Source organism: Urocampus carinirostris, chromosome 1 (assembly GCF_059441175.1).
Source record: "Urocampus carinirostris isolate Australia breed hairy pipefish chromosome 1, RoL_Ucar_1.0, whole genome shotgun sequence".
In the NCBI taxonomy this organism is placed as follows: Eukaryota; Metazoa; Chordata; class Actinopteri; order Syngnathiformes; family Syngnathidae; genus Urocampus; species Urocampus carinirostris.
This window is the reverse complement of record NC_142349.1, coordinates 8,391,331-8,419,294: the sequence shown is the minus strand read 5'-3', so window position 1 is coordinate 8,419,294 and position 27,964 is coordinate 8,391,331. Positions and strand designations below refer to the sequence as shown.

General features: G+C 39.1%; 1 protein-coding gene across 2 annotated transcripts; it reads right to left on the bottom strand.

Moving 5' to 3' along the window:
- Positions 1-8,897: 8,897 nt before the first annotated feature.
- On the bottom strand, positions 8,898-27,677 carry sec14l1 (SEC14-like lipid binding 1). 2 transcript variants are annotated; one of them, XM_088355371.1, is made up of 18 exons: positions 27,513-27,677; positions 24,365-24,650; positions 24,134-24,216; positions 22,006-22,155; positions 20,254-20,385; positions 20,010-20,138; positions 19,750-19,924; positions 18,426-18,533; positions 17,912-18,021; positions 17,551-17,740; positions 16,095-16,183; positions 15,957-16,027; positions 15,706-15,877; positions 12,227-12,361; positions 11,984-12,118; positions 10,387-10,638; positions 10,069-10,247; positions 8,898-9,986 (listed from the first exon to the last, which is right to left on the bottom strand). In XM_088355371.1, the coding sequence occupies exons 3-18, from the start codon at positions 24,194-24,196 to the stop codon at positions 9,881-9,883; spliced, it is 2,196 nt and encodes a 731-aa protein (XP_088211497.1). In that variant the 5' UTR covers positions 24,197-24,216; positions 24,365-24,650; positions 27,513-27,677; the 3' UTR covers positions 8,898-9,880. The 2 variants fall into 2 exon arrangements, with proteins under 2 accessions (XP_088211497.1, XP_088211580.1); XM_088355454.1 differs by having other exon boundaries at positions 24,365-24,535; positions 27,513-27,670.
- Between the last annotated feature and the right edge of the window lie 287 nt (positions 27,678-27,964).

Here is a 27,964-nt window from a genome sequence, read left to right as displayed (position 1 = left end):
TGACACTCAACTGTATGTGCCACTGGAAAAAACTGGACATTTAAGTTTTAGAAATCTGGAGGCTTGCCTTACTGAGATCCAAAGATGGATGTCAAATAATTTTTTACGCCTTAACCCAGAAAAAACTGAAATGTTGATTATTGGTCCAGCTCACTGTCGTCAGTTGTTTTCAAACACTACCCTGAACCTAGACAAATGTAATATCACCCATAGTGACTCGATCAAAAATCTAGGTGTTATATTTGATCCTAATTTGTCGTTTCAGTTACACGTGAAAAATATTACTAGAATAGCTTTCTACCACCTCCGTAATATTGCGAAGATTCGTTCGATGCTGTCCCAATCAGATGCAGAGATTTTAATTTTATTACTTCTCGGCTTGATTACTGTAATGTATTGCTTTCTGGTCTCCCGATGTCTATTAAAAGTTTGCAGCTGGTTCAGAATGCGGCAGCTAGACTTTTGACTAAGACCAAAAAGTTTGAGCATATCACTCCTGTATTGGCCAACTTGCACTGGCTCCCAGTCCACTTAGGATGTGACTTTAAAGTTCTCTTATTAACATATAAATGTTTGCATGGGCTTGCACCCTCTTATCTCTCCGATTTGATTTCCCCCTATGTTCCTGCACGGAGTCTGCGCTCGGAAAATGCCGGTCTACTTGTGACTCCGAGAGCCAAGAAGTCTGCGGGCTCGAGAGCGTTCTCCATCCGGGCCCCGGTGTTATGGAACGCCCTGCCCCTGGAGATAAGATCTGCAACCTCAACGGAAGTTTTTAAATCGAGGCTTAAGACACACCTCTATTCCAAAGCATATGATTGATGCCCACCTCATATTCTGTTTTTTCCTGTCTTTTTCCGACGCATGCCTGGCTGATACGAAGGAGAAGGATGATTTGGGATGGGTCAGCGGACCGGCGTCTGACCTGCAGCATGTCAACCCCTGCATTTACCAGCTGGCAGAGACGGGAGGCAGCGCCGTGGCCGTCATAGACTTTCTGGACTGGTTTGCAGGCTGGGGGCGTCGTTGATGTCATGCACTTTCCGGACATTTTCAACATCTTACCTAATGTTTACTATTATGTGTACAGTAATGCTAATTGTAATTCACCCTGGTCAATCCTGGAAGGGGGATTACCACATGTGAGGTCCTTTCTCAAGGTTTCTCTTTTCTCCTCACACTGAGGTTTTTGAGTTTTTCCTGGTTTAAGATCAGGTAATTGTGTAATTTTGTAACTGTAATCCTGTGCAGTCCTTTGAGACATTTTTGTGATTAAGGGCTATATAAATAAATTTGACTTGACTTGACTTGTCACCTTTCATTTGTGTCAACGCAGCACCGATGCCATAGTCTGACGCATCTGTTGTCACGACAGTTGGCAGGGAAAGGTCGAACAAGGCGAGTGCAGAGCTAGTAGTGATGATCTCCTTCACTTTGGAAAAGTTCGCTTGCGCCTCTTCAGACCAGTGAAACGTAGCAGACTGTCTGAGTAGAGCACGGAGAGGTTCCACAAGCATGGCGTAGTTGGGGATGAACTTTGAGAAACACGCATTCAGGCCTAGGAAAGATCGCACTGATTGAGCGTCGTGTGGAGGGGGAGCTTCAACCACAGCCCGTACATGGCCAGGATCTGGATGTAGACCAGAGGCAGAGATGAGATGCCCAAGGAAGGACAACTCTGTTTTTCTGAAGTGGCATTTTGCAGCATTGAGCTTCAGCCCACTCTCCTATAAACGATTGAGGACGGCGTTCAATCTGGTGTCATGTATTTCAGGCGTCTCCCCACTGACAATGATGTCATCCAAATAGCACTGCACGCCCTTTTGACCAGCCAGGATCGGAGACATCATCCGTTGAAAGGCACTGGATGCTGATGCCAGGCCGAAAGGCACTCGTGTGAAACGAAACAGTCCATCTTGTGTTATAAACGCTGTAAGATCTCTGCTGCTTGGATGTAGCTGCACGGTAGCAGTATGGTGGTATGCATTTTGTAGGTCAATCGTGGAAAACATTGTAGCACCACAGAGCTCAGTGAATACCTCCTCAATGTGTGGCAGCGGGTGACTGTCGATCACCACAGCCTTGTTTGGTTCACGTAACACACACACACACGAAGGCCACCTGTTTTCTTGCTCACGACCACCAGAGGCGACACCCAGGCAGACGCGTCGACTCTCTCGATGATGCCATCAGTTTCCAGTTTCGTCAACTCCTCTGACACCTTGTCACGCACGGCACATGGGAGTCTGCGTAGCTTAAGCTGGACTGGAGGCACATCAGCACGCACTTTAACTTTGTGTATAAAACCTGTAGCAACGCCTAAAGCATTTGTAGTGTTGACAGACTGACTCATCTCCGATGCGGCAGGTGCAATCTGCCCATCTTGTATGTAAAGGCGAAGTGCAGTGAACAGGTCCATTCCCAGTAGTGGAGTACCGTCATGAACTATGTAGAAATCAGTATGTAGACTCTGGTTGCAGTATGTAGCAGTAAGTTGAAGACAGCCCAACATCGGAATTGGCTTCTTCATGTAGGTCACCAGACGTACAGTAGGCTTTGAGAGAGGCACGTGCATGAATGAATGTCTGTAAATTCTCTCTGGCAGAATTGAGACTGCTGAACCAGTGTCCACAAGCAGGTCAGTAGTAATTGACTGTTCATTATTTGCATGGAGAGCAACTGTACATGTAAGGCGTTTTGGGACTGCAGCTGTAGGGGCTACATGACACACAGTAAGGTCTGGGACAGTAACTTCTCTTACTGATCGAGTAGGAATTGCGCTGCGGCACACTTTACCAAAATGTCCCATTTTTCCACATTGGTTACATTTTGCATTTTTAGCAGGGCATTTGGGGTCATTTGCTAGATGAGAGTTGGAGCCACAACGGTAGCAGGTTTTGTGTTGATTCCTTTTATCTCTCGAGCGCTGTGTATGCGTGCTGCTCCGATTCCTTTTATCTCTTTGTTGCACGAGCTTCACAGGGACATCATTGTCAGTGGGGAGACGCCTGAAATACATGACGCCGATATGTTGTGTATGTAGTAAGGTTGTAGTAGGATTCAGAGACAGGCACGGACGGTACATTCATTGAGCGTTTACTTCACTTCTTCCTCAGTAGTTCTCAAGCACAAGTACAAGGCTGTACATTAGTATACAGCGACACCGCAGGAAGGGGAGTGTATTACACGACACCACAGAAGGGGTGTCAGTTTTACTAGGGCTCTAGCGTTCTTCCACACACTGCTGCCGATTCTCGCCCCGTCAGCCAAATGCATGATGTTGTTCTCAGGCAGGAAGGTCTTGTCGAATCCACCGAACGTCTCCTTCTTGGTCACGTTGTAGGCCGAGGCACCGCTTTCCACAAAAAAACCTTGCTGCAGTGCACCATGGGGTTGCCTTTGGGCTTGTAGTAAGTGTAAATGCTTCTTCCTTATCCTCATGAAGTTTGGGATTCTCTTTACGATACATAGGGTCTTTCTCAATGTCATTAAGAGCAACAACAAAATTGTCATTTGTATGTTTCTCTTTGGTGAGAAGGTCTTTTGCATTGTCCCACTTTCTCATATGAAACATTTTCCTTTGAAGTGCAAATGGTCTTTTACCTTTCAATCAAAAGGTCCTTTTGCTCGCAGCCATCACTTTGTCTGCTCGTTGTCTGCTCTGGTATCACAAGCACTCAAAGCTTCTTAGTCTTAACTTAAAATATTTTAAGGTTCAGACTTCTCTTGTTTGAACAGAAAATGGATTGCGAGTCTTTCCATGAACCATGAAGGGAGATTTTCTGTTTTTTTATTGATTTTTTTTATATTACTTTACTTGATAATCATACTCAGAAAGGACATATTTTTGTCAAACTATTTCTCATGCGGCATGCCAGCTGAGTTGTTAGCGCGTCTGCAGCAGTTCTGAGGTCAAGGGATCAAATCCAGCTGCCAGCCTTCCCTTGCGGGGTTTGCATGGTTTCCTCAAAGCACCCCGGGTTCCTCCCACAATCCAAAAATATGCATGTCAGGTTAATTGGCCAGTCCAAATGGTCCCTACGCGTTATTGAGGAAGTGAGTTGTCTGTCCCTGTGTGCCCTGCGACTGGCTGGCAACAAGTTCAGGGTGTCCCCTGCCCACTGCCAGAGGACAGCGGAGATAGGCTCCAGCACCCTTGCGACCCTACTGACGATAAGTGGTGCAGATAATGGAAGGATGTATTTTTTAGTTGGTCCAAAATACAACATGTGATGTCAACCACGGTAAGATCCATTGTGATAGAGTAAAAGTTAAAATTCACAAAGGTAATAATATTCCTGTTTCCAATTATTTGTATTATCCAATGAGGTTAAAAAAATAAAGTAAATAGGAAGCAAACTTCTATATTAATCTGACGCATTAATGGTCTTGTTTGCCTTTTGAGAGATCTCAATATATTGTTGGATTTCCATGCATCCGCATGCAATCAACTGAAGCTGTTACTTGAGGCAACATCTCTAACAAAACCTAAACAGTTCAGAATAGAATGTGAGAAAATAACCAGTATGCTCTTTAAGTCTTGCAAAGTACTGCAATACAAGAAAAAAACGAGAGCTTAAAAAGCAATAAAACAATTAGGCTTTGTAGGCAGAGTGCTGTCTCGTCATTGCAAATGAGGCCAGTGCTCAGGCGTCACCCTAAATTGAGGCTGGATTGATGTTCTCTCTTATTGCACAGAAAATCAATGCGACAAGATATGAGATCTTGTGAGATATCCGAGATAACTAGACTTGACTGCTTCCATTTGTCAGAAGTAATTTAAATCACACACACCTACTAAAATAACGTTGGAAAAGAAAATCTAAACAACCTCAAACATTTGCTATCCAACTGAAAATCAAGACTTTCCATTTTTGTATTACATATGTGTTTAGTCATCAGAAGTGTGTTATGCCCGGATGTGGGCATGGAAACAGGTAGTAAATAGTGTTAGAGGTCCTGACCTTGGATTGACTAAAAATATATCATGTGAAAATATCAATACAAATTAAAAAAAAAAGGATGTTTTCACCGACTTGTGCTCCATGCTCCGAGTCAATCAGCAATATCGTACCTCTCTCTATACTGTGACTTCAAAGCTTTGAATAGTCTGAAGCAATATTTATGGCAGTTTTTGAATGACAGTCAATCCCCAAGAAGAAATTTCAATAAAAAGAAATAAGGAACTGTCACATCTACATGAGAAAAAAAAGGACATACAGTACATTATTGAGAAATGCCCTTGGACAAGAATGACCCGAAGTGTTATTTCAACACCATACCTTCTCACACATAACTGATTTATATAGACACAGTACGTGTCCTATACAATACCAGAATCAGAATGTACATTTTTATAAAGGTGCTCTCTGACTGAGATGATCCCACTTCAAAACTGTCAAGATAGTGGATCAGCACTGTCAAGAGCGCCTTGCCTAAACTTTGGGTGTCAGCCAAGTTCCAATCTAGTTTCATGTGGGAGTTGACCTGAAATGTTCAAGTACTTTAAGGTGCTGATAGAGACGATAATCTGCGGTCTACAGTATTTGCCAACTTTGTGAGTGACAGGTCATCTTCAATAAGGGCCACTGGGATACATGTTGGATTTTATGGTAAATAATTAATTTATCAGTTACTGTTTAATTGCTTTATTCATCATACTCCTGGACAATTAATTTGTCTTACCCTTCCTTCCACTTGTTATTTTTCATACAACAACAGTGTCCAGTCTTTGTGGTCACGTGTGTTCATTTTGATCCTGGTTGTGAGATGGCTAGAACAAGTGCTAAAGCAAAGATAAGCAATTGCTTCAAAGAACTGAATATTCTGGAAACAAGCTGATGGACAAGTCCAGTCATGTTTATTTGTATAGCCCTAGTAGGCCACCAAAATGGCTGACAATTAATTTTATACTGGGAGGACAGGCAATGACAAAAACAAAAATTTAGAGGTAGTGTAAGAATCCCATCTTCCTATCAGCCCCTTGTTTGGACTGGGTCTGGCAAGTACTGATAAAAAGCAAGGTATTTTCCTAACTATAAACTCAAATGAGCGATTGAAAAACACCCCTTGAATCATTGTAGAAAATGGAAACATCTTCATGAATGGAGGTATCAAAAAGTCAAATAACTGTATAAAAACCTAAATAACTACAACCATACACATTAATAAATAAGAAGTTATAACAGATTAAAATATTAAAGACTTACAAATGAAGAACCATAAAATCACATCTATAAATGCTCTGACACAGTTCAATATTCTAACAAAGAAAAATTAAGACTTGAGTCCATACCCAAAATTGTAATAAAGATGGCTTGAGTCAGGTCCTGATCTTTTCATTGACGGGGCTATGTTAACCTGCCCATAGAAGTGGGAAAAACATGATCTAGATTTTCATTCTATCAAGAAAATTGTAATTTAAATTTGAAATTAAGACTCTACTGACAATTTCAAGTCTTTACCAGTAACCATGCTTTTGCTTGAGCATAACAATAAGGTTCTTAAAACACAGAGTGTTCCATATCACCCAATCTAAGTCAATTTAGCAAAGTACCGTATTTTCCGCACTATAAGGCGCACCTAAAAGCCTTCATTTTTTTCAAAAGCTGACCATGCGCCTTATAATACAGTGCGCCTTATTTATGGAACAAAATTAATTCGCAAAGTCTTGCAACTAACTTGCAGCCGCCGACTAGATTTTCCCCCGAACGCCAAGTAGTCCGCGGTGTATGCTGGGATTTATTTACCGGCGTTTCATTGGCTAACCAATCTGTCAATCATTTGAATGGATCACTATTGGCTAAAGTTATTTTGGAGGTCAAGGGGAGGATCCTTTTTATCATTTACAGGCTCGCATTGGCTTGAACGGCAAAACAAAGCCTGCAATTGGCCAAAAAAGACGTGTCAATCATCAGTTGAATCGATCACTATTGGCTAAAGTTATTCCGAGGTCAAGGGGCGGATCCTTTTTGTCATTTACAGGCTGGCATTGGCTTAAAGGGCAAAACAAAGCCCGCAATTGGCCGAAAAAGATGAATGCATATAGCACGTGGCTGACGGCATACAGAAAGCATTTTTTTACTATTTTGTATTTGTAAATGTTTTATTCTCCTGGATTTACTAAACTCACGGATATAAGAGGACCACGGCTGCACATTAATATGAACACGACTTCGGTGAGCTACTCTGGCTATATATATTATCCCTGTATCTTGTTTTAGACTGAACTCGATGTTTCTGTGATAAGCGGTGCAGATAATGGATGGAATGGAGTGTCTATTTTTAAATTAAACTCAATTCCAAGTGTTTATTGTCATATATACAGTAAAGTTGCGAGCGAAAAAGCAAATAGAAACTAAGGAATGGTTGGCCTTTCTTGAATCCCAAGACTTTAACCTTCCGAATGATGGAACGATGCATTTGAGTGACATCGTACGGACACCGCATCCGCACGTTTTCTCGACACGTATTTGCAAGCTTTGGGAATGTTAAGGGGGTAATAAGTTTGACTGAACCATCTGACTGTTTTGTCGACGTTCCCATTGTAGCGCCTTATAATCCGGTGCGTCTTATGTATGTCAAAAATAGGACCAAAAACTATTATTTCCGGGTGCGCCCTGACCCGGTGCGCCTTATAGTGCAGAAAATACGGTAGTTAACATTTTTATTTTATGTTTCTGAACATGAGGACACATTGTGTTTGTTTTTCTACCATTATAGTTAAACAGTGCTGTTAATCACGGCATTAAGATAATATTCACATGGAAACAAGAGTAATCGCCTCCTGTATGCAATATATTTAATTCCATCGATTTTCCCCTACATCAGTGTCTGAAGTTGTGACTTGGTCTACTAAATATTGCATGCAGCAAGGGATATGAGAGTTTTCCCCTCCTAACATTCTACTTATAGTTGTGAAGAGGATAACTACTGCAACACATATACTGCAGACAATTGTTCTTCCCCAAATTCAGTTTAATGGCCCTAGAGGTACTTTGCAGTTTCCAGTGAGAAAAATAACGAGCATCACCTTGATTATACAGGATGTTTTTTAGGGTTTACTTTTTGAGTTGCCAAAGGGTTGAAGGGGTCAAGATTGGCTGTATTTGGAAGCCTTGCGCTACACCCAATTCTAATTGGAACAAGGGTACAGTGCATGGCATGAATACTAGCACTAAGATCATGGTCCTTAGTCCGAAATTGGTTGGGCGCCAAAGGATGGCATCCTCCACCCGAGGAGGGAAACCTCAGAATCGAGGCAAAGTGGTTAACTTTTTCAGATGCTTTCTAGGCTACTATAAATAAATTCAAAAGCAAGATGATGTGATTGTTTCTCACATTGATGCTGAAAGGTACAAACAAGTTTGGTTATACCCAAATGACTCATTTTTAGTGATAGATTTCTTTTCCAGAAAGACAAAGCAAGATCAAAACATCCGTGCAATTTTACACAGAAAAAAACAACAACGTTCGTTTGCAGACCAAATTAAGAATCGCAAAACACAAGACAATTGAAAACCTTAAAAATGCTTGAAATACATCCATTGCAACCTGGTCATCCTTTTGACTTTATAGTATGCTTCAATTATTTTATATTTTAATGTTTGTTAATGCAACATCCATTGCAGCTTGGTCATCCTAGAAGAAAGATTACCTCATGTGCAGTTCCTTCATTTTCCTCATGTTGAGGTTTTTGGGTTTTTCCTTGCCCTCGTGTAGGTTTTAGATCGGGGGATGGTGTAATAATGGTCTGTACTTTGCAATAATCTGTGGTCTGTGCAGCCTTTTGAGACTACTTGCGATTAAGACACTTTATACATGACTTGACAATTGATCCCAGGCAAGTGACCACATGTTGATGTGAAACGTGAAAGAATTCCAGCCACAACAATTAATTTCTGGTTTCAAAACATTTATGAAATGTTAATACAAGAAACAGTGATGTAACACAAGGGAAAAAATTGACCCTATCATAAGATTTTTTGGAACATGTTCTAGCCTTATTTTTCAAGGCAATTGTTATCTACTAGAAATGTTTCCTAAATTGAAAAAAAAAATAGCATTGTCAATTGAATCTGATTTGAAAATCATGTATATTGTATTGTTAATGTTTCAACTTCATATGAGTTGAGTTGAAGTAAAGCTGAAACGTTTTTTTTTTATAGGGAGTACACTGACATCTAGTGGACAAACAAAAACAATTCACTTGAAAACCACTACCTCCTCGCTGGCCATAATATGCCATCCAGTGGCCCTTTAAACATATTATAAAGTATATCTTGTGATTGTCAACAATTTACTGCAGTATTCAATCGAACAGATTGACAGCTTGTATATTACAGTAAAGCTTCAACCACAATAACTCATCCAATGGTTCTTAAACAGCTATGTGTACCCGAATCCTATCATGCATTTGCTACTAATATTTAATATTTCAGGTACATAACAGCTGAGTAGGCTAAAGTATTTACCTTGCGTCAGAGAGTTATCATCTTGTGAACTACTCAAGCTCATCAACCATTTGCCAGAGGAGACAAGGTGCATTGCCATTTTGGTGCGACGCTGGAGTCTGGTTGATGTTCCCTTCTTAGAATTGTGTCCTCTTGAAGCATTAGTTAACCCTCCCCGAATTCTGTGACTTGACTGATAAAGGGGAGGGGGATTTTGTAAGGTTTATTGTTCTATATTCTTTATCAATTTTCCATTATCCGTTATCGGAGAGTGGTCAAGGTTCTGTGGATGAAGATTAGAACTTGCTCTGTTTACATCGCCTAATGCGCTGACATTATTGTCTCTTGTTGTGCCTTTTATTCAGAGATGCAAGGTGATATACCCAACAGCACCCATCAGTAAGTTTGAGATCATTGTTGACCCAAAGCTACCTTGAGGCGGTGGAGCTGGTGTGTGATTGCCTCGAAAGAGTAGTGGAGACACTGAGCTGAGAGAAACTACTGTGACTGGACTCCAGGCTGCTCATGGATCCCCTAAACACAGACATGACTTGAGTGGACAGTTGGTAAGAAAAAAATACACGACACAAGAGCACATGTATCTAAATGAACTGACCTAATGTCTTGGGAAGCCAGAACCTCAGTGTAATACATGATTTTACACTTGTGGGAGGAGACCTGAAGAGAGGCCAGCACATCATCTACGTAAGAGAGGCTGGAGTTTGAGGCAGCCGGTGCATTGTGAAAACACCACTGAAGGATGTAGCATCCAGGCCAGCGAGCAATGTGAGAGCCCTGTTCAACCAGACCAAGAGAACAAAATCAATAGAAGGCTCTGTTAATTGTTTGAGGGGTGATGATGATGGGCTGTTTTAAGACATGTTTGAAAGTCTAAAAATAAAAGCTACGTCGCTGTAAAGTGTCTTCCTTTTACCTGTACACTCTCACCCTCTCTGCACAAAAGGGATGTTTCCACAAGGCTGTAGTCCTTGCCCCGCACCCAGCTCTTGTCCAACAGCTGGGGACTCACGGACCCTAATGAAGTGAAGCCATGGACTCCGTTTGAGTCTTTCTTTGGTTGCTGTGGTGTCCGCTTTGAATGGTAGATGTTAAAAAGCACATCCCCTTTGGACACATCAAAGTCCCAAGTAATGACCGAAGAAGCTTCCATGACCTGGATTAATATCTGAATGCAGAAAGACAAGATTTACAGCAGTAGAGGTTTTTAATCTTGTATTTGTTCCCAAAGATTATGTTAATCAATGTAAAACAAATTTGATGTTTCCTACTACACCACATTTTAAAAGTGTGAATTATCCTAGAAACTGGAATGAACGCCCTTACCATACTAACACACACTTGTGTATACTGTGAAGTCCTATATTTTTTTGTTTTTATTCAAAATTGGTATTTCAGCTCAAACTTTGTGGTAGGAATCAAAACCAAGGTCGCGCTGATTCCTAACCACTGGAGCGCTAGTGACGTAGATATACATATTTTGTATTCACGGTACCAACATGAAATTTAAAAAGCCTTAATTCAATCTCCTGCACAGTTTGCATTATTAATTACATCAAAGATTTGATTCCCTTGTTGTGTTTTTAGCATTTATTTATATATTCAGGACAACTTTCTGTTTTTTTCCATTCTCTCACATTCATTTCTGGTTGGTTGTTTGGCTGGATCGCAGGTGGGATCTTTTAACTACGAGGGTCGTTGGGGCACCAATTCCTGTGCTGTGTCTTGGGCAAGTACAACCTGGCGGCGCCCATCCCTCTCTAGGTCAACATATGTTTTCCACCTGGTCTCGAACCGGTACCATGACTAAAAAAGCTGTGATGAAATAAAAACCTAAACCATTTTCTTCTGTCATCTATATCACTGGGGTTCCAGTGGTTAGGATTTAACACACTTAAAGCCGCGACCTGTTTTTGATTTGCTGTTGCATCTAATGTTTTGCGATTGTGTTCGACAATTTTTTTCAACTGATCAATTAGTACATAAATATGGTAAATCTTTGTGTATATAGTGCGCAAATTTCAATGTGTAGATTAATGCTTAACTTTTTACTATCCCTTCCCCTCAGTCTTACCCCGAGCAAATTTTATTCACGAGGAGGGTAAGAGTCCGAATCCTTTGCAAAAAGTAGAATAAGGTTGAAGAGTGAGGGACCCAAGCCCCTTTGCCTTAGCCTTGCCTTAAACATACACTTCGGCAATACCAAACAGCTGGAAGAAGGGAACGAAGCAAACAAATGTGATTCTCTTGTTTTGTGTTATTAAATCTAAATTCCTTCAGAGGGCACTGTGAGACAAGGATAGGCAGAAGCGCAAACGAAGTGGATGAAAGAAGTCAAGGAATATTTAACAGAACTAATCAGTCGGCTTACTCGTTTCTTTTTCAAGTCAAACACTACAGCTAATTGCTGTAATTAAATAAAAAGTTGCTGTTTTGAATTGAGTGGTATTAAAAGAAACGCCTGATCAAAAAAATAAAAATAAAATGTAGCTGTTACATTCAACTCAAAGTACCTCGTATGGAGCTCCCTTAGAAATACTGGCACTCTTGTAGATCGATTCTGTCAAAAGACGGTTGTCTTCCATCTCAAGCTCCTCTGCTGTCCTGTATAAAGACTTAGGAACTAAGCCTCCTTCAGGGATGTCACACTTTTTAAGCAAAGAGGGAGACCACAAAATAACACATTTATGAAAAAGCACCTTTTAAAAAAAGCAATCCACATGCCCTCCAAACACACACACACACAAAAACCTTACCTCACATTCACCTCCCAAAAAGTCAGGAATAAAAGCTGGATCAATGTAGTTCACCAAGCCTCCAGGACCCTGGTAGTCATTTGCAGCATAAACCAGGAACTTCTTACGAGTGTTTTCACTGATTAGAGAGCTGACCTGCGAGTGAATGAATTAGAGAAACTATGAAAAATAGGGCAACCAGATAAAGAGGAAAATACAGTCACAATCTTTCTGTAATAATTGTCCATACAATGTAAAAATAGTTTTTGTTTTAGTTGGGTCTTTGAAATAAAATAGCATCCAGATTTTATAAAATTCTTCTACTTATCTAATATGGCATGTGTGATCTGTAACATATAATTTACTGGCATTCAAACCATATATCATTGATAATTACCATCATGTACGCTATTAATTCCTTGGTAAATAATGAATACAGGTTTTTTTTTTAATCCTTCCAAAAGTTCAAGGTGCTGTATGGGATTTGGAACTTTTTTATTTGTTAGTGCCATCTTCTAGCTAGTGTTATCAATTAGGCTCTTGTTAAGCTCATGTTGCGTGTGAAAGTAAGTACATTTCTTAGACATGCTTAATGTCATTTTGATTTATTTGTGTGGGTTGGGGTTTGGACTGTACTTAAAAGAGGCCTTTTCTTACTTTCACCATTTTTATGATACACTGACTAAGGGTGAGCATAAAGACACGCTCCATATTCCCCACGCTATTTTCTCGTTTTCCCATGCCCCATATCCTCATTTATTTGGAATACTTTTGAGAAAATGGTTGCAGCAACCTCTGTAGATGACCAACTTCAAAATACACAATACTTAGTATAATGGATGGACGCCGGTTCGAGCCTTGGCTGAGTCATACCTAAGACATTGGTATCTGTTGCCTATCAGCTTGGAAATAGGGGTTGGAATTGCAGTGTTTGGTAACCTAATGACTGTCCCGCATGACGTACAACGTGTCTAAAAGGGGCAGGGCGAAGAGGCTGAGAATCTCCTCTGTACCAATCTCCAAGAAAGAGTCAAGAATGTGGATGTTCTTGACTCTAGCCACCTCCCATATGGCTCCAGTATATACATACATATAGCTCTTAATGCCTCAGTACAATCCCATTTTTAAGTTGCTCTAGAGCACATATGTCAGAGTCAAGGCCTAATGTGGCCCGCGTGACGATATCAATATATTATTAGATCCGGCCCGCAGGCCGCTGCAAGCCAGCAGCCCGCAGTACGCATGAATACTACATTTCCCACAATGCAACGGGGACACGCCGAGCGGGAGCAAAGCGGGAGGCGGTTTGATTTATTCAGCAGTCGATCAGCAGCAGTCATTAGCATAACAGCAAAAATTAGCCCACATATACCCATCAACAATGGCTAAACGGAAGGTGGACAGTGAAAACCGGGGCTTTCAAACAAGGTGGGAGTTGGAGTACATGTTCACGGAGGTAGCTGGAAAAGTATCAGCGTCAGCCTCAAACAAGTAATGTAGAGTTGTAGTAATACAGTACTGTATATAAATGTATGTAAATACAGTAATAATACAGTAATGTTTCCTGTGCAATTACACATTTGAAGTTTTTACTCCGTTCAAGTTTAAAAGTTAAATATGCACATAAAGAAGGTCTTGTTTTTTGTTGTTCCCCTCGGGAATTTTAAAGCTTTATTGTCTATGTTGACTATGTTGTTTTTGTTTGCCGACTCTGTCCTGGGAGTGTTTGTTTTTTGGCTTTTCATGGAAAATAGATCTTGATGTGGACAACAGTCTTTTGATAAAATTGTCTCCTATTTAGCAGAGAAAATGACTTTTGATTGTTATTATTTGTTAATCAGTAATTCCTTTTTTTTACACTAACCCAGAGAAAGCCCAGAAAGGAAAGTCAATGTACATTTGAGCAGGACAGATGAGGTCCAGTGTGTTGATTGCTATTGGTTTTAAGTAACAAGAGATTTTTGCACTTTATTTTATTGTATTTCGAGGCAATATTTCTTTTTAATAATTTCAGATGATTGAATGATAGAAAATGGTTATGAGTTGTTGTTATGAGATATGTTATGAGTTTTTTATATAAAGGACATTTGTATTTTGTGCCTGCTGAAATTAAAAATGACTGACAGAGTCATAAGAAAATATTGCTTTATTTATACAATCATATTGTAATATATTTGTTGTGTTTTCAGTAGGTTAAATCTTGGTTTCAGTAAAGATTGGACAGTCCGGCCCTCGGCTTGTAGCCAAAAGTTTTATTTGGCCCTCCGTCTATTTGACTTTGACACCCCTGCTCTAGAGCTTCACGACAAGACTTGTCACTAACAACCAATACAACCTCCAGAAAAGGCCATGACGTGCACCTTTCGAGCCTGGGCAGATAGAGTGCGCTTTTTGCCGGTCGAAATGGTCCACAGAGAGCTCAAGGTGAGGAGTACAAACATGTTTGTATCGTGCCGAAAGTCAAGCTTGGTGTTAGGAATGTCATGCTTCAGGGCTGCATGAGTACAACTGGAGGTGGGGAGTTGCATTTCATTTAGGAAAACAAACTGAGACATGTACTGTGAAATACTGGAGCAGAGAAGGATTCCCTCCCTCCAGAAACTGGGTAGCAGCAGGGCAATATTCCAGCCTGACAATGACCCCGAAGACACCGTTAGGATGACCAAACTACCATTTATTGTGTCAAAGCGATGTTTCTTTCGTGCCTTTCAATTAAACATTATGATTAAATCTCTGCAGAAATGTAGTTACTCATTTTTGTGACATATGAGAAGTCTTGAGATTAAAAATCTTGCCCAATATACAAGAGACAATTTATGTGACCTGAATTTCAAGATGCTACTAACTTTGTTAAAGACGCTGTGCACAATTTGAAACTTAGTTACTCTATGTCGTCCTCCCCTGGCTTTACTGTTTTTAATTTGAATCTGTATACTTGAAATTTGATCATGAGTTTGGCTTTCAATACAGTGTATGTTGTGATCTTACATAGAAAGTAGATGAGTCAGCGGACCAGCGTCTGACCTGAAGCATGTCAACCCCTGCATTTACCAGCTGGCAGAGATGGGAAGCTGCGTCGTGGCCGTCATAGACTTTCTGGACTAGTTTACAGGCTGGGGGCGCCGTTGGTGTCATGCTCTTTCCGGACATTTTCAATATCGTACCTAGTGTTTACTATTCTGTGTACAGTAATGCTAATTGTGATTCACCCTGGTCAATCCTGGAAGGGGGATTACCACATGTGAGGTCCTTTCTCGAGGTTTCTCTTTTCTCCTCACACTGAGGTTTTTGAGTTGTTCTGTGCCTGCATGCTGGTTTAAGATCAGGTAATTGTGTCATTGTAATCCTGTGCAGTCCTTTGAGACATTTTTGTGATTAAGGGCTATATAAATAAATGTGACTTGACTTGACTAGAAAAGAAAAAGTGTAAACTACTCAAAGCTATTGCATTTAAAGTGTTCCTAATCAAGTAGCGAGCAAGTGTATCAGTTTCTCTTCACCAGGGTCCAGATGACAGGAAACACCCTGGGTGCTTTCAGCATGAAAAGACGACCCAAGGTCTCAGGATAGTTGGCCTCCACCACTTCAATGATTCTCAGTAGGGCCTTGAGTCCAGGTCTCCACAGATGCCGCATGTTAAGACCCTCCAAATCCACGAGGCAGGTCCAGCAACTAGAAAACAACTCTTTATTATTTAATATGTTTGCACAAACTTTTTTTCTACTACAAGTATTATAACGTCTGCAGGCACCTGATTGGTCGCCCAAAGGCTGCAGTGTTTTCCTCACAGCGCCTTAGTCCTTCTTCATTGACGGCAACAATCTGGAGCAATGGTTGAACGTGGTTGTCAGAAATTGTCATGCAAACTTTTGGATTTCAAGCCATTTACCTGTCGGACCAGCACGTCATCTGTTAGGGCCCGCATCAAACCCTTTGTGTCCATGTGACCCAACCGCAATATATACAAAGGCCGACCCTCTGAAAGGGCAAAAATAATTACACGATTACATTTTCAGCACATTTTTAACTCAATCACTGCAATAATTCCAAAGGGAGATTTTTTTTCAAACCATAGCCGTCAATTGCTGAGAACAAGCAATTTAATGTAAAGCGGGAGGGGCCAAATTTTTGAGTCACGGGATGCATCGGTTTGAAATCATTTGCACAAGGGCCGACGCAGAGGGAAAAAAATGGCAATATATAAAAAAACATAAGCCAGTCGATATTTTCTTTTAGATTTAAATGTACAGGTTATGTGCCAATGTCAAATTGTTTATAAAGGAAGGGCCACTTTATCCAATTGGTTATGAAAGACTCAAAAAGTTAAAAAAAAAAAAAAAAACAGCAAAAATTTAAAGATAAAAACGGGATTTAAAGGAAATAGCAAATCAAAATCTTATTTTGTAAGCACTAGATTTTATAATTTTGCACTGAGAGACTGAATGCAACAAGACTACTTCAGAAGTGTTTTATTGCATGGAATGTAATATTAAAATAAAATAGATTTTAACAATCCAGTACAGAAAACTTTAACCAGCTATTTGAATGTTGGCCATCAGCGGAATGAAAAATACTGTTTTTTTACGTATTTTTCTTAGTAGCACTTTTTAACATCATTATATGTTTACGATTGTATTTTGGCAGGCTGGGTAAAACACCTGTGTAATGCTCGGAGAGGGATGGGCGCCTCCAGGCTGTACGTGCCCAAGACACACCACAGGAAATGGTGCCCCTGCACCCTAGTGGTTAAGGCATCCGACCAACTGACCAATGATTAATTTAGTGATTTAAATGTTCTTTTTCTGGATTTTATTTTTTTTAATTAAATTTTTAATTTGGAATTTGGAAAAGTTGATGTTAGATTTCATTACTAACTATTTTAGAAAAGCTAAGGCTTCAGTAAACTTTTGCAAACATGTATTTATTTATTTTTTTATTTCATGTAAGTGCAATCATTTGCCTTAAAAAGCACGCCCATGACTTATATTTTAAGAAAAATAACATCAGGATGGTTTATTTCCTAAAATATTCTCTGGTTGATAAATAATAAGCGGCAAATACAGCTTTGGGGATCTTCCTTAGCTTTGGCTACATCCTGGGACATATTTAAAACTGTAGGTCAGTCTTTGACATGATAGGGGCTTAATTTTCTTTTGTGCTTCTCTCAGGTTTGTCTCACGGGTTGGATTAATTCTGTCCGCAGGCCTGATCCAGCCCACGGGCCATAGTTTACCGACCCCTGGTGTAAAGTATTCTTTGAAATAATGTTCAGTCTTTACAAATGATGTCTCCTAGAGACTATGACAGATGGTTCTCAAATAAAAAAGTCAAAAAAAGGACTATGCCTCTGTCATTGTGGTGCCAGCCTCCACTGTAATAATCCTGAAGAAGTTGAGGACGCTGCCATGTGTCCAAAAGCAAGTCCACTTTGTGTTGTTTTCTCCAAGTAAGCGATTGACACAGGAACTCTCGAGCCTTGTCAAAGTTGAAATCTGTGGCTCTCAGGAAACGCAGTACATGTTGATCCTTTGGAATCTGCAAAGCCAAAAAAAGAAAAAAAAAGAAAAGATAATTCACCACAGGTTTGACGTTAAAACTAGAAAGAAGGGGAAAAAAGGTCATCAGTAACTAGGGAACCAGCAGATCAACAAAATGGATCGCCATGCACAAAAGTGAGCTAAGCTGCTCGGACCATATTATTGTGACCTTGCCCTTGTTGGTTTCTTGGAGCCAGTGCCGCAGTTGAATAAGACAGCTTTCCTGCAGAGGCGTTAAATCACCTAGGAAACGTCTGATGTAATCGGCATCCAACTTGTCTGCAGGCCAAAACACAGCGTCAATTTAGCACATCGTCCGGTGCAGGCGATACAGGGAGACGAAGGAGCTTTCAATCTAAGTGGAAAATATAGACTACATGGTACACCGTGCACTCACAATGTGTTATTTTCTGACCGTTTCCACAAGCGTTATCATGGTGCTCCATTCAATGTTTTGAAGTAGGGCATAAACAAATTGACTAGTTACCATTGTTAGCATCTTAAGCAACTGTAAATCTACAGGCAAAATTATGTAGCAGATTCAATTGACAGTGTAAGACAACGAGTCATTAAAATCCAGAATACATTGGTTGCAACACATTTCTATCAAAATTCAACAGAATGTCTCCAAAGGAGCAAACAACTTTCCCACCCTCCTTTCCTTCAACACGAATTGACTTTACCTTTAGCATCATATTGATCTGAAGGTCCTGCGACCGAAGGCGACTTGACGCATTTTCTGTGTGTGCTTTCCAAGTTGACAGTTCTTCCATCTTGATTCACTTTCAGAGCTTTGGGGGAACACCAACAAAAAAAATATTGTACTTACATATGTAATTATAACCCTCACATTACTTTTATCATTTGGGATATATGTACCATGTTTTCATTCGGATTTATAATAATACCCAAATTTAGTTGACATAGATACCGGATACAGACATTATTCGAACTGGGACATTTGAAGACATTTTTGTATTAATTAGTTAAAAAGACACAAAAAGCCGAAAAAACTGCCGCAAGCAGACTTTTTTTTTTTTTTTTTTTAAGAAATTGAATCACTTGCTACCGTTAATGTGGTATTTTTTACAATTTGAAGCTTAACAAGGACATATTTTTGCTTGTAAAAAGCAGCAAAATTCACAAGGGATTTACAGTATGACTGTAAATGGTTAATTTGCATTTTAGCATATAAACAACGGATCTAAAGTCTAACAGTTTAATTAATATTTTTTTAATAGCAAATAGTTATATTGAATGTTGACGGCTGCTGAATTTCAGTACAACATTGTTTTCTCCAGTGATTTAGGACCAAGTATCAGTGTAGTCACTGCTGAAGGCCTATCGATGCCGATGTCCGACTCATCTCTGATGATTCTCATTGAACCGAAAAACAACAGCGACCGGGTGATGAAGGTGCTGTTTTGGAGGCAGATCAGGAGGCTTATGTACTACTGACAACCATGGAAATCAGGACTATTTGTTTTATGTGGGGCAGCAAACCCCAACTCGGAAAATATGGATGGGCGTCACCAGGCTTTACTTGCCCAAGACACACCATAGGATGTTATAATCCAACAATTCAAGTTGTAAAGGGGTCCGTAAACCGTGATTAGACCTGAAATTTCTCATTACGGATTGTAAATCAAACACTGATATTGCCCGTGAGCCTGGTACTAATACCACTAATATCCCTAAATATCTATTCTTTGGCGTTTTATTATTTCCATCTTTCATTTCAGGAACAAAGCAAGCGTCAAATTAAATGAAAACTGAAAAAAATGTTAACGGGAAAATGCCGAAGCTTAAACACCCTATTTAGGAATCCTTAGTCTTCTAAGATTGTACTTTACAAACTGCCACGAAAAATAATTTGCTAGGAAATTCCATCTGTTGAAAATATTTAGTATGTTACCTCACTTAGAGCTAAACGTTTTTCTGTTTTGTTTGAGCCCATTCTTCCAACTAAGCAGCATACAATAATCTCAAGAATCTTGTCTCACTGACAATCAGTGGAGGCGGTTGCCATCTCTGTGGGGTCGTCCACGTTACAGATGGCCAGCGCATCGTTGACCGAGTTTCCAGGAATAGTTCTCGCAGATGAAGGTTCAGCCCAACGGGGTATGTAAGTTATACCCTCATTCTCCAGTTCTGTGAGGTGATACTGGATAATTTCCTTGCCCTGTCATAAAAAAAGGATATACAATTGCTCAATCAATGTAAATGTCAGTAGATTTCAGAATTTATTTTCAGTCCTAAATACGAACCTTTTCTATGCTGCTAGCATACTGTTTCATTGCTATCTTCTCCGCTAAGCCTTCGAAGCCGAAAAAGGATCGAACATCAAGACTAGCGGTCTGCTCGTAACATGTCCACTCTTCATTCTCAGGATGGACCTGTGAAACCAGTTGAAAATATATTGCACACTTTTGTTCTGCTGGTGTTCCATTTAAGGTTCACACTGTTGTGATGCTCTGACAAACTGGTTTAGATTTTACACTCCGGGCTTACAGTGTATTTGCAGCACTCAAGGGAAATGACCCTATTGGAAAAGGTTTCGTTGTGGACCTCGATGATGAGGGTCCGCTCTCTACGGTTCAGCGTGTTGTTTTGGATGAAATAAAGGTAGTCTATTCCAGCAATCTTGAAATGAAAACACAGCAATCATATGGTTAGGTTATTTCAACAAAATGCTTTTTTGAAGGGCGTGATAAATCTATGCACCCTCTTTTAAGGTAACGTGTCAATGGCCAAATACAGGAGTTGTAGAAATAAACAATTTATCTGGTTGTAAAGGTTTGTACAACTTAACAAACGAGAAGTGCTTGCACCCATATTAACCCTCTTAAAATTGTCCACTGAGAAAATAATATAATAACATTTAGGGATGCACGATAACAACCACTAAAACCCTTCTTCTAGTGACCTTTTTTTTTAAATTGCATAACAATAAAAAACAAACCGTGATGAAATTACTATTTTGTTTCTTTATTTTACAATTAGAATAACTTCATATAGCTCCAATAAACATGTCTCAAAAAAAGTAGTGTTGCAGAGACTAGAGCTTGATATTGTTGATCAATTGATATTTGACTTTGTCAGTAATAACTACAACAGCAAGATATTGTAATGTACACCATAATACTGACAAACACATTTTGCAAGGAGTGTCACTCCCTGTCACTCTTGAATTAGCGTTCAAGCATAACAAGAGTATAATCAGACAAAAAAAAGACAATTAAAACAAAACCCCATGTAGTTGGGAAAGTTCAAAAACTCGTACAATCCCGACTGCACAATGCACCTCAGCAATGCATCAGATCTGATAGGTCCCCCGCATTACCAAGAGGTAGAGAGGAGACATGAGCATGCGGTTCTATATCTACCAACAAAATCACTTAGAATTAGAAAAAAAAAAAAACATAAATGCATAGAACCATCTAAGAACTAATGTTAGCTGATTACAAATTGTAGCGTGGCTCAAAGCGATTATTGGGTCTATTCATTTCTAAGGGGTTGATAAGTGTGGCGTCATATTTGGCCGTTATTGATCAAATAATTACTGGCCCAATAATAATCATGTATCACTAAGCATTTTTTTTATATGAAAACAATTTCTACAACTTGCTGAAATCAAACTGTCACGACTTTGATAAGAAAACTTTCCAAAATAAAGTATTGGTCTTAATTCAAAATGTGATTTTGAAATTATTCGACTTATTCACATCCGAGGTTTTAAGGTACTGTAAAGAATTTGTAACTTTTTTTACTAGCTGCCGCCACCTCCTTTCTTGTGTCATCATTGCAAACCCTGCCAAGATCCCTTATGTTGTGCGTGCAAGTATTTACATTCCTTAGAAGCGCATAAATAATCTCATCTTTTTCATCTTTGGGTTGGCGTTTGGACTGTACTTGTAACGGGTCTTTTCTTACGTTCACCATTTTCAAACAGCTTTGCTAAAAATATGATAAAAGCAGATAGGCGCTGAGGGGGGAAAAACAATATTTGAACTTGTTCAGGCATTTTTAACACATACTCAATATGGAAAATATAACTTTCCAGTTTAAAGGACATCTCAAATGACACAGCCCACCATTAAGGGTGTATTAACAATATAATGGATCACTAGTAATTCCATTTTGCCTAATTTGGCTATATGCTTACATTTCCGTTTACTTAAACTAATTTCCCTTTGCTTCGTTGAACATCTATTAAATGTAGCTGAACAGACCAACAAGCTAGATTTGCTTTGCCAAAAATACCCGTTTGAGCAGTCGAGGTGCGTCAATGTCAATGGTGCAACGCCTCTCTGTCACCAGTACGGAGCCATCCAGGCTTTGGCTCTCGCTAATGATTTCACTGTCGACAAACACTGGGATCAGGGGACACTTTGGGAATCTCCGGTTGTAAGCCTGGAAGAAAGTAAGTTGCAATGATTTGGGAGTTGAGGGCTTTTTAACAGCAAAAACTAATAAAAATGTGTAGGGTTATGATAATGGCAACAGTATTTACAATAAGAAATAAAAAGGTTTTAGTGTAATTAAGAAACTTGGCAGGAATACTGACTGCCGAGTTGAGTCAAGGTCTAATGAAAAACTTTTGAGAGTAAATAAAAGTGCCTGAAGAGAGAGACAATTCATTGGTCTCAAAGGAGCGGTCTGTTCCACGATCAAGTAATATTTTTTATCCCTTAGACTTGTGAGATTTCTTTCACGAGATTGTTTTTCATGCAGTCGGTGCAGAGTCCACAAACGCTCACGCTCAGCCTGTGTATCGATAGAGTCCCGATGGGATCTGCAGTGCAACGTGTCACATGCTTTCACCTGCCTTGACGATGTTGCATAAGCACGGTTTAATCTATAATGACGCCAAGCGAAAAAAAGTGTGCAAAACCTGTTGCCCAATATCAGTTGAAATTTAAAGCTCCTACCTATCGAATTGTAAAGCCAGCTACATGGATAGCAGATTTAACAAAGCCAACACTTTAAAACTGGGGTGACAGATTTAAATGAACATATGGCTACATAACAAAATTTGGCTACTAGCCAACTAATATTGAAACATTTTTAAATGATCCATGGGGTCTGGTGAACCCAACTACCTACTGATCAGATAAATTAAGCCTTTTTATGGCTCTTTCAGTAATCTTTAGTTTTCAAATTGAATTAAAACCTCATACATCCAGCCGGCGGGCTTTAACGTTGACATTTGATTTACAATTGCAGTTTGTGATTTATATTTGGTTGCTGTCAGTTCCTCAATTACATAACTGCCAACAATGGATAAGCACAACTCCAGCTGTGAACTTGACAAGTGAACAAGACATCAAACTTTAATACCCACCTATAGACAAACTCTTCCAAGTGCAATTGCATCAATGCCAATGAGAAAGTGGTGCCGGAAGATTAAAAAGCTGCTTTTTTCAGTGAAATATTTTTCAGAATTCTGTTGCGTACAGTGCATGGTATAGAAGCATTTAAAGTCCATCTAGCATGGCCAGAAGATAATGGCAGCATCTACAAAAAATAAACTATCACCTGCCTTTAACTCATTTAGTGTCATAATGTATAAATGTTTTGAGAAGCATTGCCCGTGAGTGCCAAAACTGATCATCATTATATTGTCATTTTAAAAATATATCTATTATAGAGGGTTAAGCGCAACTAATTGTATAAAGCCTTAGATGGCAGGAGGGGCTTTGATCAGATCTTTGTCCAATTATCAAGGAAAGCCCCGCTCCCAAGTGAGCCTTTCTGTATCCGGCCTATTAGTGAGTAGGTAGTAAAGCAGTGTGTGAGAGAAGCGAATTTATGGTACAGACCGAGATTTTGGCAGAGAGGGATAAAGTTTTCCTCCACGTTTGTGAGAACGCCATGGTGACCGAAATCGTGTGATCACATCCCCAGAAAAATTGGACGCTGAAAGGTTCTTGCAATAAAATGTCATTTTGTATGCAAAGTGGCAATGCGTTTATGGAAAGCATTGCTTAGATATTGTAGGCATCACAAATGCAAAAATACAAAAAGCACCAAAGTGAAAATTTTGCCTAAAATGCATCCTTCCACAAAATAAAGAAGCCATTTTTCTCAGAAGTTTTTAGGAAACGAGTACTTTCAATAACTCCAGCAATGTCCAACTGTTATTTTCTAAACAATTGTAAAAGCTAGAAACATACTTTATTCCCATGAAAGATGAGATTGAAACTTTCTTTAAATGATATATGCTATGCCTATATAACGACAAAACTAAAGTTTCTGTAGTGTAGGCCTTTGAAAAATTTGTCAAAATGGCAAAAGTTGGCTGGCAACGTGTCTTCCCATTCGAAAATGACATCTGACATTAAATGAGTTCAGTCAGGCTGAAAAAAAGTAGGAGAAAAACAATACTCACTTCTATTATAATTTCGAAGGAATGTTTGTAAACCCGTACAGGAGACTGGTATTCCCGTACCATGGCTGCATCTTAGTCAGGCCCTACAGAAAAAAAGAAGGTAACAAAAATCATCACCTTTACATGGCTCACTGCCATGCTTAGTATTATTGGGTAGTATGCTTGAAAGTGTAGTATTGGACACATTCGTTTGTATGTCTCTCATTTCAAGAAGTAAATTGTACTACTTACAGAAGTGGGATGTTGATCGGCTGGGTGAAGTAGTTTCAAGTTAGTGGTCCATTTGAATGCTGTCCACGATCAGCTGGCTGAGCAAATGTTTTTTTTGCCTCGTTGATTGTTGTAAAATGACACGTGCTATGGCCATCTGGTGAATAATGAACTCCGCCTTTTTCAAGTCAACTGGAAGACACGTGTATATCAGATATAATACACATACGCAGATAACAATCTAGGTTAGGCTTTAAGTTCATCTTCCCTGGCAGCAAACGGTTTGTTCCCAAGGGCCATCACCATCCTAAACAAGAGCGCAAAAATGTCAAAATACATATTTTGTAATTTATTTGGGAATTTGGTTGCTGCTAATCTTATTATTGCACTACCTTTCATTTTGACCATTTAGTCTGACAGACTTTGATCTTATTTTCCTCTTTAAAGTCTTTGTAACATGTTTATCCTGGAGTGCCATGTCTAATCTTGTTGCACACAATATTTCACCACGTTCAAATCACCATGACAGTAAAGGCAATTCAATTCTATTATATTCATTCCTGAGCTACTTATAGGTCAAGAGCAAAGGGAGAGGAGTAAGAAGTCCCAAATGCTTTGACCTCCAGTTCCAACGTTGCTTGATGCCAACTTAAATATGTTAATATGTTTTGGTAAAACAAAAGAAGAAAATAATCCATCTACTTTTGACCACCTGTTGATTACTAGATACTATTGTTAAAATTTTATTCAGAAATAACTTTTGTGTGGGGTCACTTAACCCCTAACGATCCGCCTGCGGGCTGCCAGACTTTTGGTGAACAATTACGTGTCTGTACAATGTCACCAGTCACTGAAATATGTCATGCTACAAATCATTGGAAAGCTCAAACTCTTGGGATTCAAGTTATGACTATTATAAAATATACTCATCACAGATACATCACGATCTGTCTGAAACAGGATACCGACGTAACGCACCAGTTACGTCCCCTGGCCGTCGTGGTATTCATTTATTGTACGCAAACATGGCTTCATTACATCTGTGTAACGAATTTACTCCAAAAAACACAATAATGCAGACAAATTAAAAATAAATCTGCCTAAAAGTATGTATTCTTTGTTCGAAATTGCTTCTACCAATTTGACCGCTCCACTTTAAAACTAACCCTCTAGAAATAAAAACACTCGTAAAATTATTCCCAATATGGTAGTTAGCTTCTGATCTTTAGATTGACACGTTTCTTGACCAAGAGCAGGCTTTTTTCATGGTCCACAGCGTGCATTAGCCTATTTGATTAAAGGGATATCCCCTATAGCAGGTCTGAATATCTTCAGCCAGTAGTAACCAATTTGAATGATGATTGACACATTGGTTAGCCAATGAAATTTCCAAGATAAATGCATGCAATGAGTATTCAAATGAGAGCCGAAATTAAACGTGTCCATATCAGTTCAGGGTTCATTTTCATGGACCATTGTTACGTGTGCACAATCATTGATTTTACTTCTGTAAAGAGAAGTGAAACAATTACAACTCTTCCATGAAGACAAAAAGTGGAAAAGAATAAAATACAAACTTGCAAACGTTGTAATGTTGTAAACTGGTCGTATCCAAATGGCCACTTTTGAAAAACTTTAAACCTATTAGAAAAATGTGCTACATTCCTTTGGAGGCATTTAATTGCCAAAAAATTTAAAATAAATAAATAGGAGGGAATAGAAACCTTCTACTTCTGCGTGTTCCATCTCGGATTACTCAATGTTAGTCAAATTTGAAGTAATTATTTCTAACCTTTTAAAAGAGACCATAATTGTCCAGATTCTCCAAAGGGTTCAACAACAGCATTGAAATTACTTTGGGTACGTCTTGAACAGAGATTTTAAGCAACTTTTACAGGAACAGTAAAGTGTTAAACAGGGATTTTTTGTTTTTGTCTTACTTTTATCAGTAAAAGGGAGATGTATTATTCAGCCCCTGTCAGTGGTAAAAAACAAAACTTAATTAAAAGAAAAATGGCATAAAGTGTCAAGTCAAGTTAAATTTATTAATATAGCCCTTAATCACAAAAATGTCTTAAAGGACTGCACAGGATTACAATGACACAATTACCTGATCTTAAACCAACATGACAAAGTGTCAATCTTCATTTGATTTGGGTACTACAGGCTGAAGATATTCAGAACTAGAGGTGATTTCCTGTGGACCGAAAGTGGTGACAATCAAAGGTTCAAAAGACTGACTACCTCTTTTGGAATAATTTTACTAGTTTTCATTTTTAAAATGGAGTTTCGGGGCAAAACGAATGGATAACTACAAGGAACGTCCAACTGAGCAGATATGCTTTTAGGCAGATTTATTTTTCTTTTTTTTTTTTGTATTTGTCGGCATCATTGCGTGTTTTGGAATGAATATTTTACACGGTTGGATTCTCTGGATTGCCGTCGATGTATCAAAGCCATTCTTGTAGAAATTCAACTCATTTGACGACGGCCAAGGGACGTAAATGGTGAGTTACACCGACTTTGAAATTTTCGGATTTTCTGTTTCAGACTGATCAAGTTTTTCTGTTTTAAGTACACGCAATGGTCATAGTCTCTTGAATCCCAAGCCTTTAAGCTTTCCAATGATATGCGGCATGATATGTTTCAGTGAGTGGTGAGATCGTAGAGACGCATTTGTTTATAAAAAAAGTCTGGCGGCACACCGGTAGGCCGTCGGAACGTTAAATTGACAAATTAACAATAATGATCTGAATAATAAGCAAAAATACATGAACTATCAAGTAGACCTACATTATTAGGTATTCAGTAGTCAGGAAAGCTTTTTTTTTGCATACCGTAAGGCTTACATCTCGGTGCTAATGGTATATTTTCAGTGTTTCTGTTGACATTGAGAACATGTAAATAGTAAATTTACTTCGCAATTTAATCACTACAAAATATGTTATCTTCATGGGGTATGTATAAAAATGACACATGTAATATAATTAAAATTCAAAATGTAGATAGTAACAAACATAATTACTATATTCAAGACCTCCATTCGCGCTAATAAACTTAGGACTTGAGTACAAAGTTTCGTCCCGACCACACTCCAGGATTTCCAATGCACAAGAGCAGATGAAATCGCCAACACGTCAAGCAGGAAAAAGACTGTTCAAAATATTACCGTGTTGCATTTTAAACGCCTGATCTTCAGAACGCCAAATTTCGTGACAAAGTTCTGCTGCTAGCCATCAACAATTTCATTAAATTTACTTCCTGACCGGAAGTCAAAACACTCGTGACCATGGAGCTTTGTCCCCGTGACATCGACAGGCAGCTTGATCACGTTTTCAACTTGTTTTTTATTGGCCACGCTAAAATTCGCCATCTAAGGCAAAAATTCGTCAACATTGTGTGACATAAAGAGTTCCAGATTATTTAAAACCGGTGTCTAAAGCAAATTAGCTGTACGTTGACTGACGTCATGATGTCAAATGACGTCACGGCGTCAGGTTATTATTTTATATTTTTTAAATTTGAGTTCATTGAATGAGATTTGTGTATTACTAAATATATTATACATTACCGTTTCTAGGTCTGGCCAGAAAAAGATACTTTTGTGTGAAACCTGATGGG

Bases quoted from the DNA above. Each gene is read 5' to 3' on its own strand.
- sec14l1 (XM_088355371.1), bottom strand. From the start codon at position 24,196: ATGGTACGGGAATACCAGTCTCCTGTACGGGTTTACAAACATTCCTTC. The intron at 12,119-12,226 runs GTAAGGTTTTTG...TTGCTTAAAAAG, and splicing joins TTTTGGGAGGTGAATGTGAG to TGTGACATCCCTGAAGGAGG. The intron at 9,987-10,068 runs GTCAGTTCATTT...GTCTGTGTTTAG, and splicing joins CTGGCTTCCCAAGACATTAG to GGGATCCATGAGCAGCCTGG.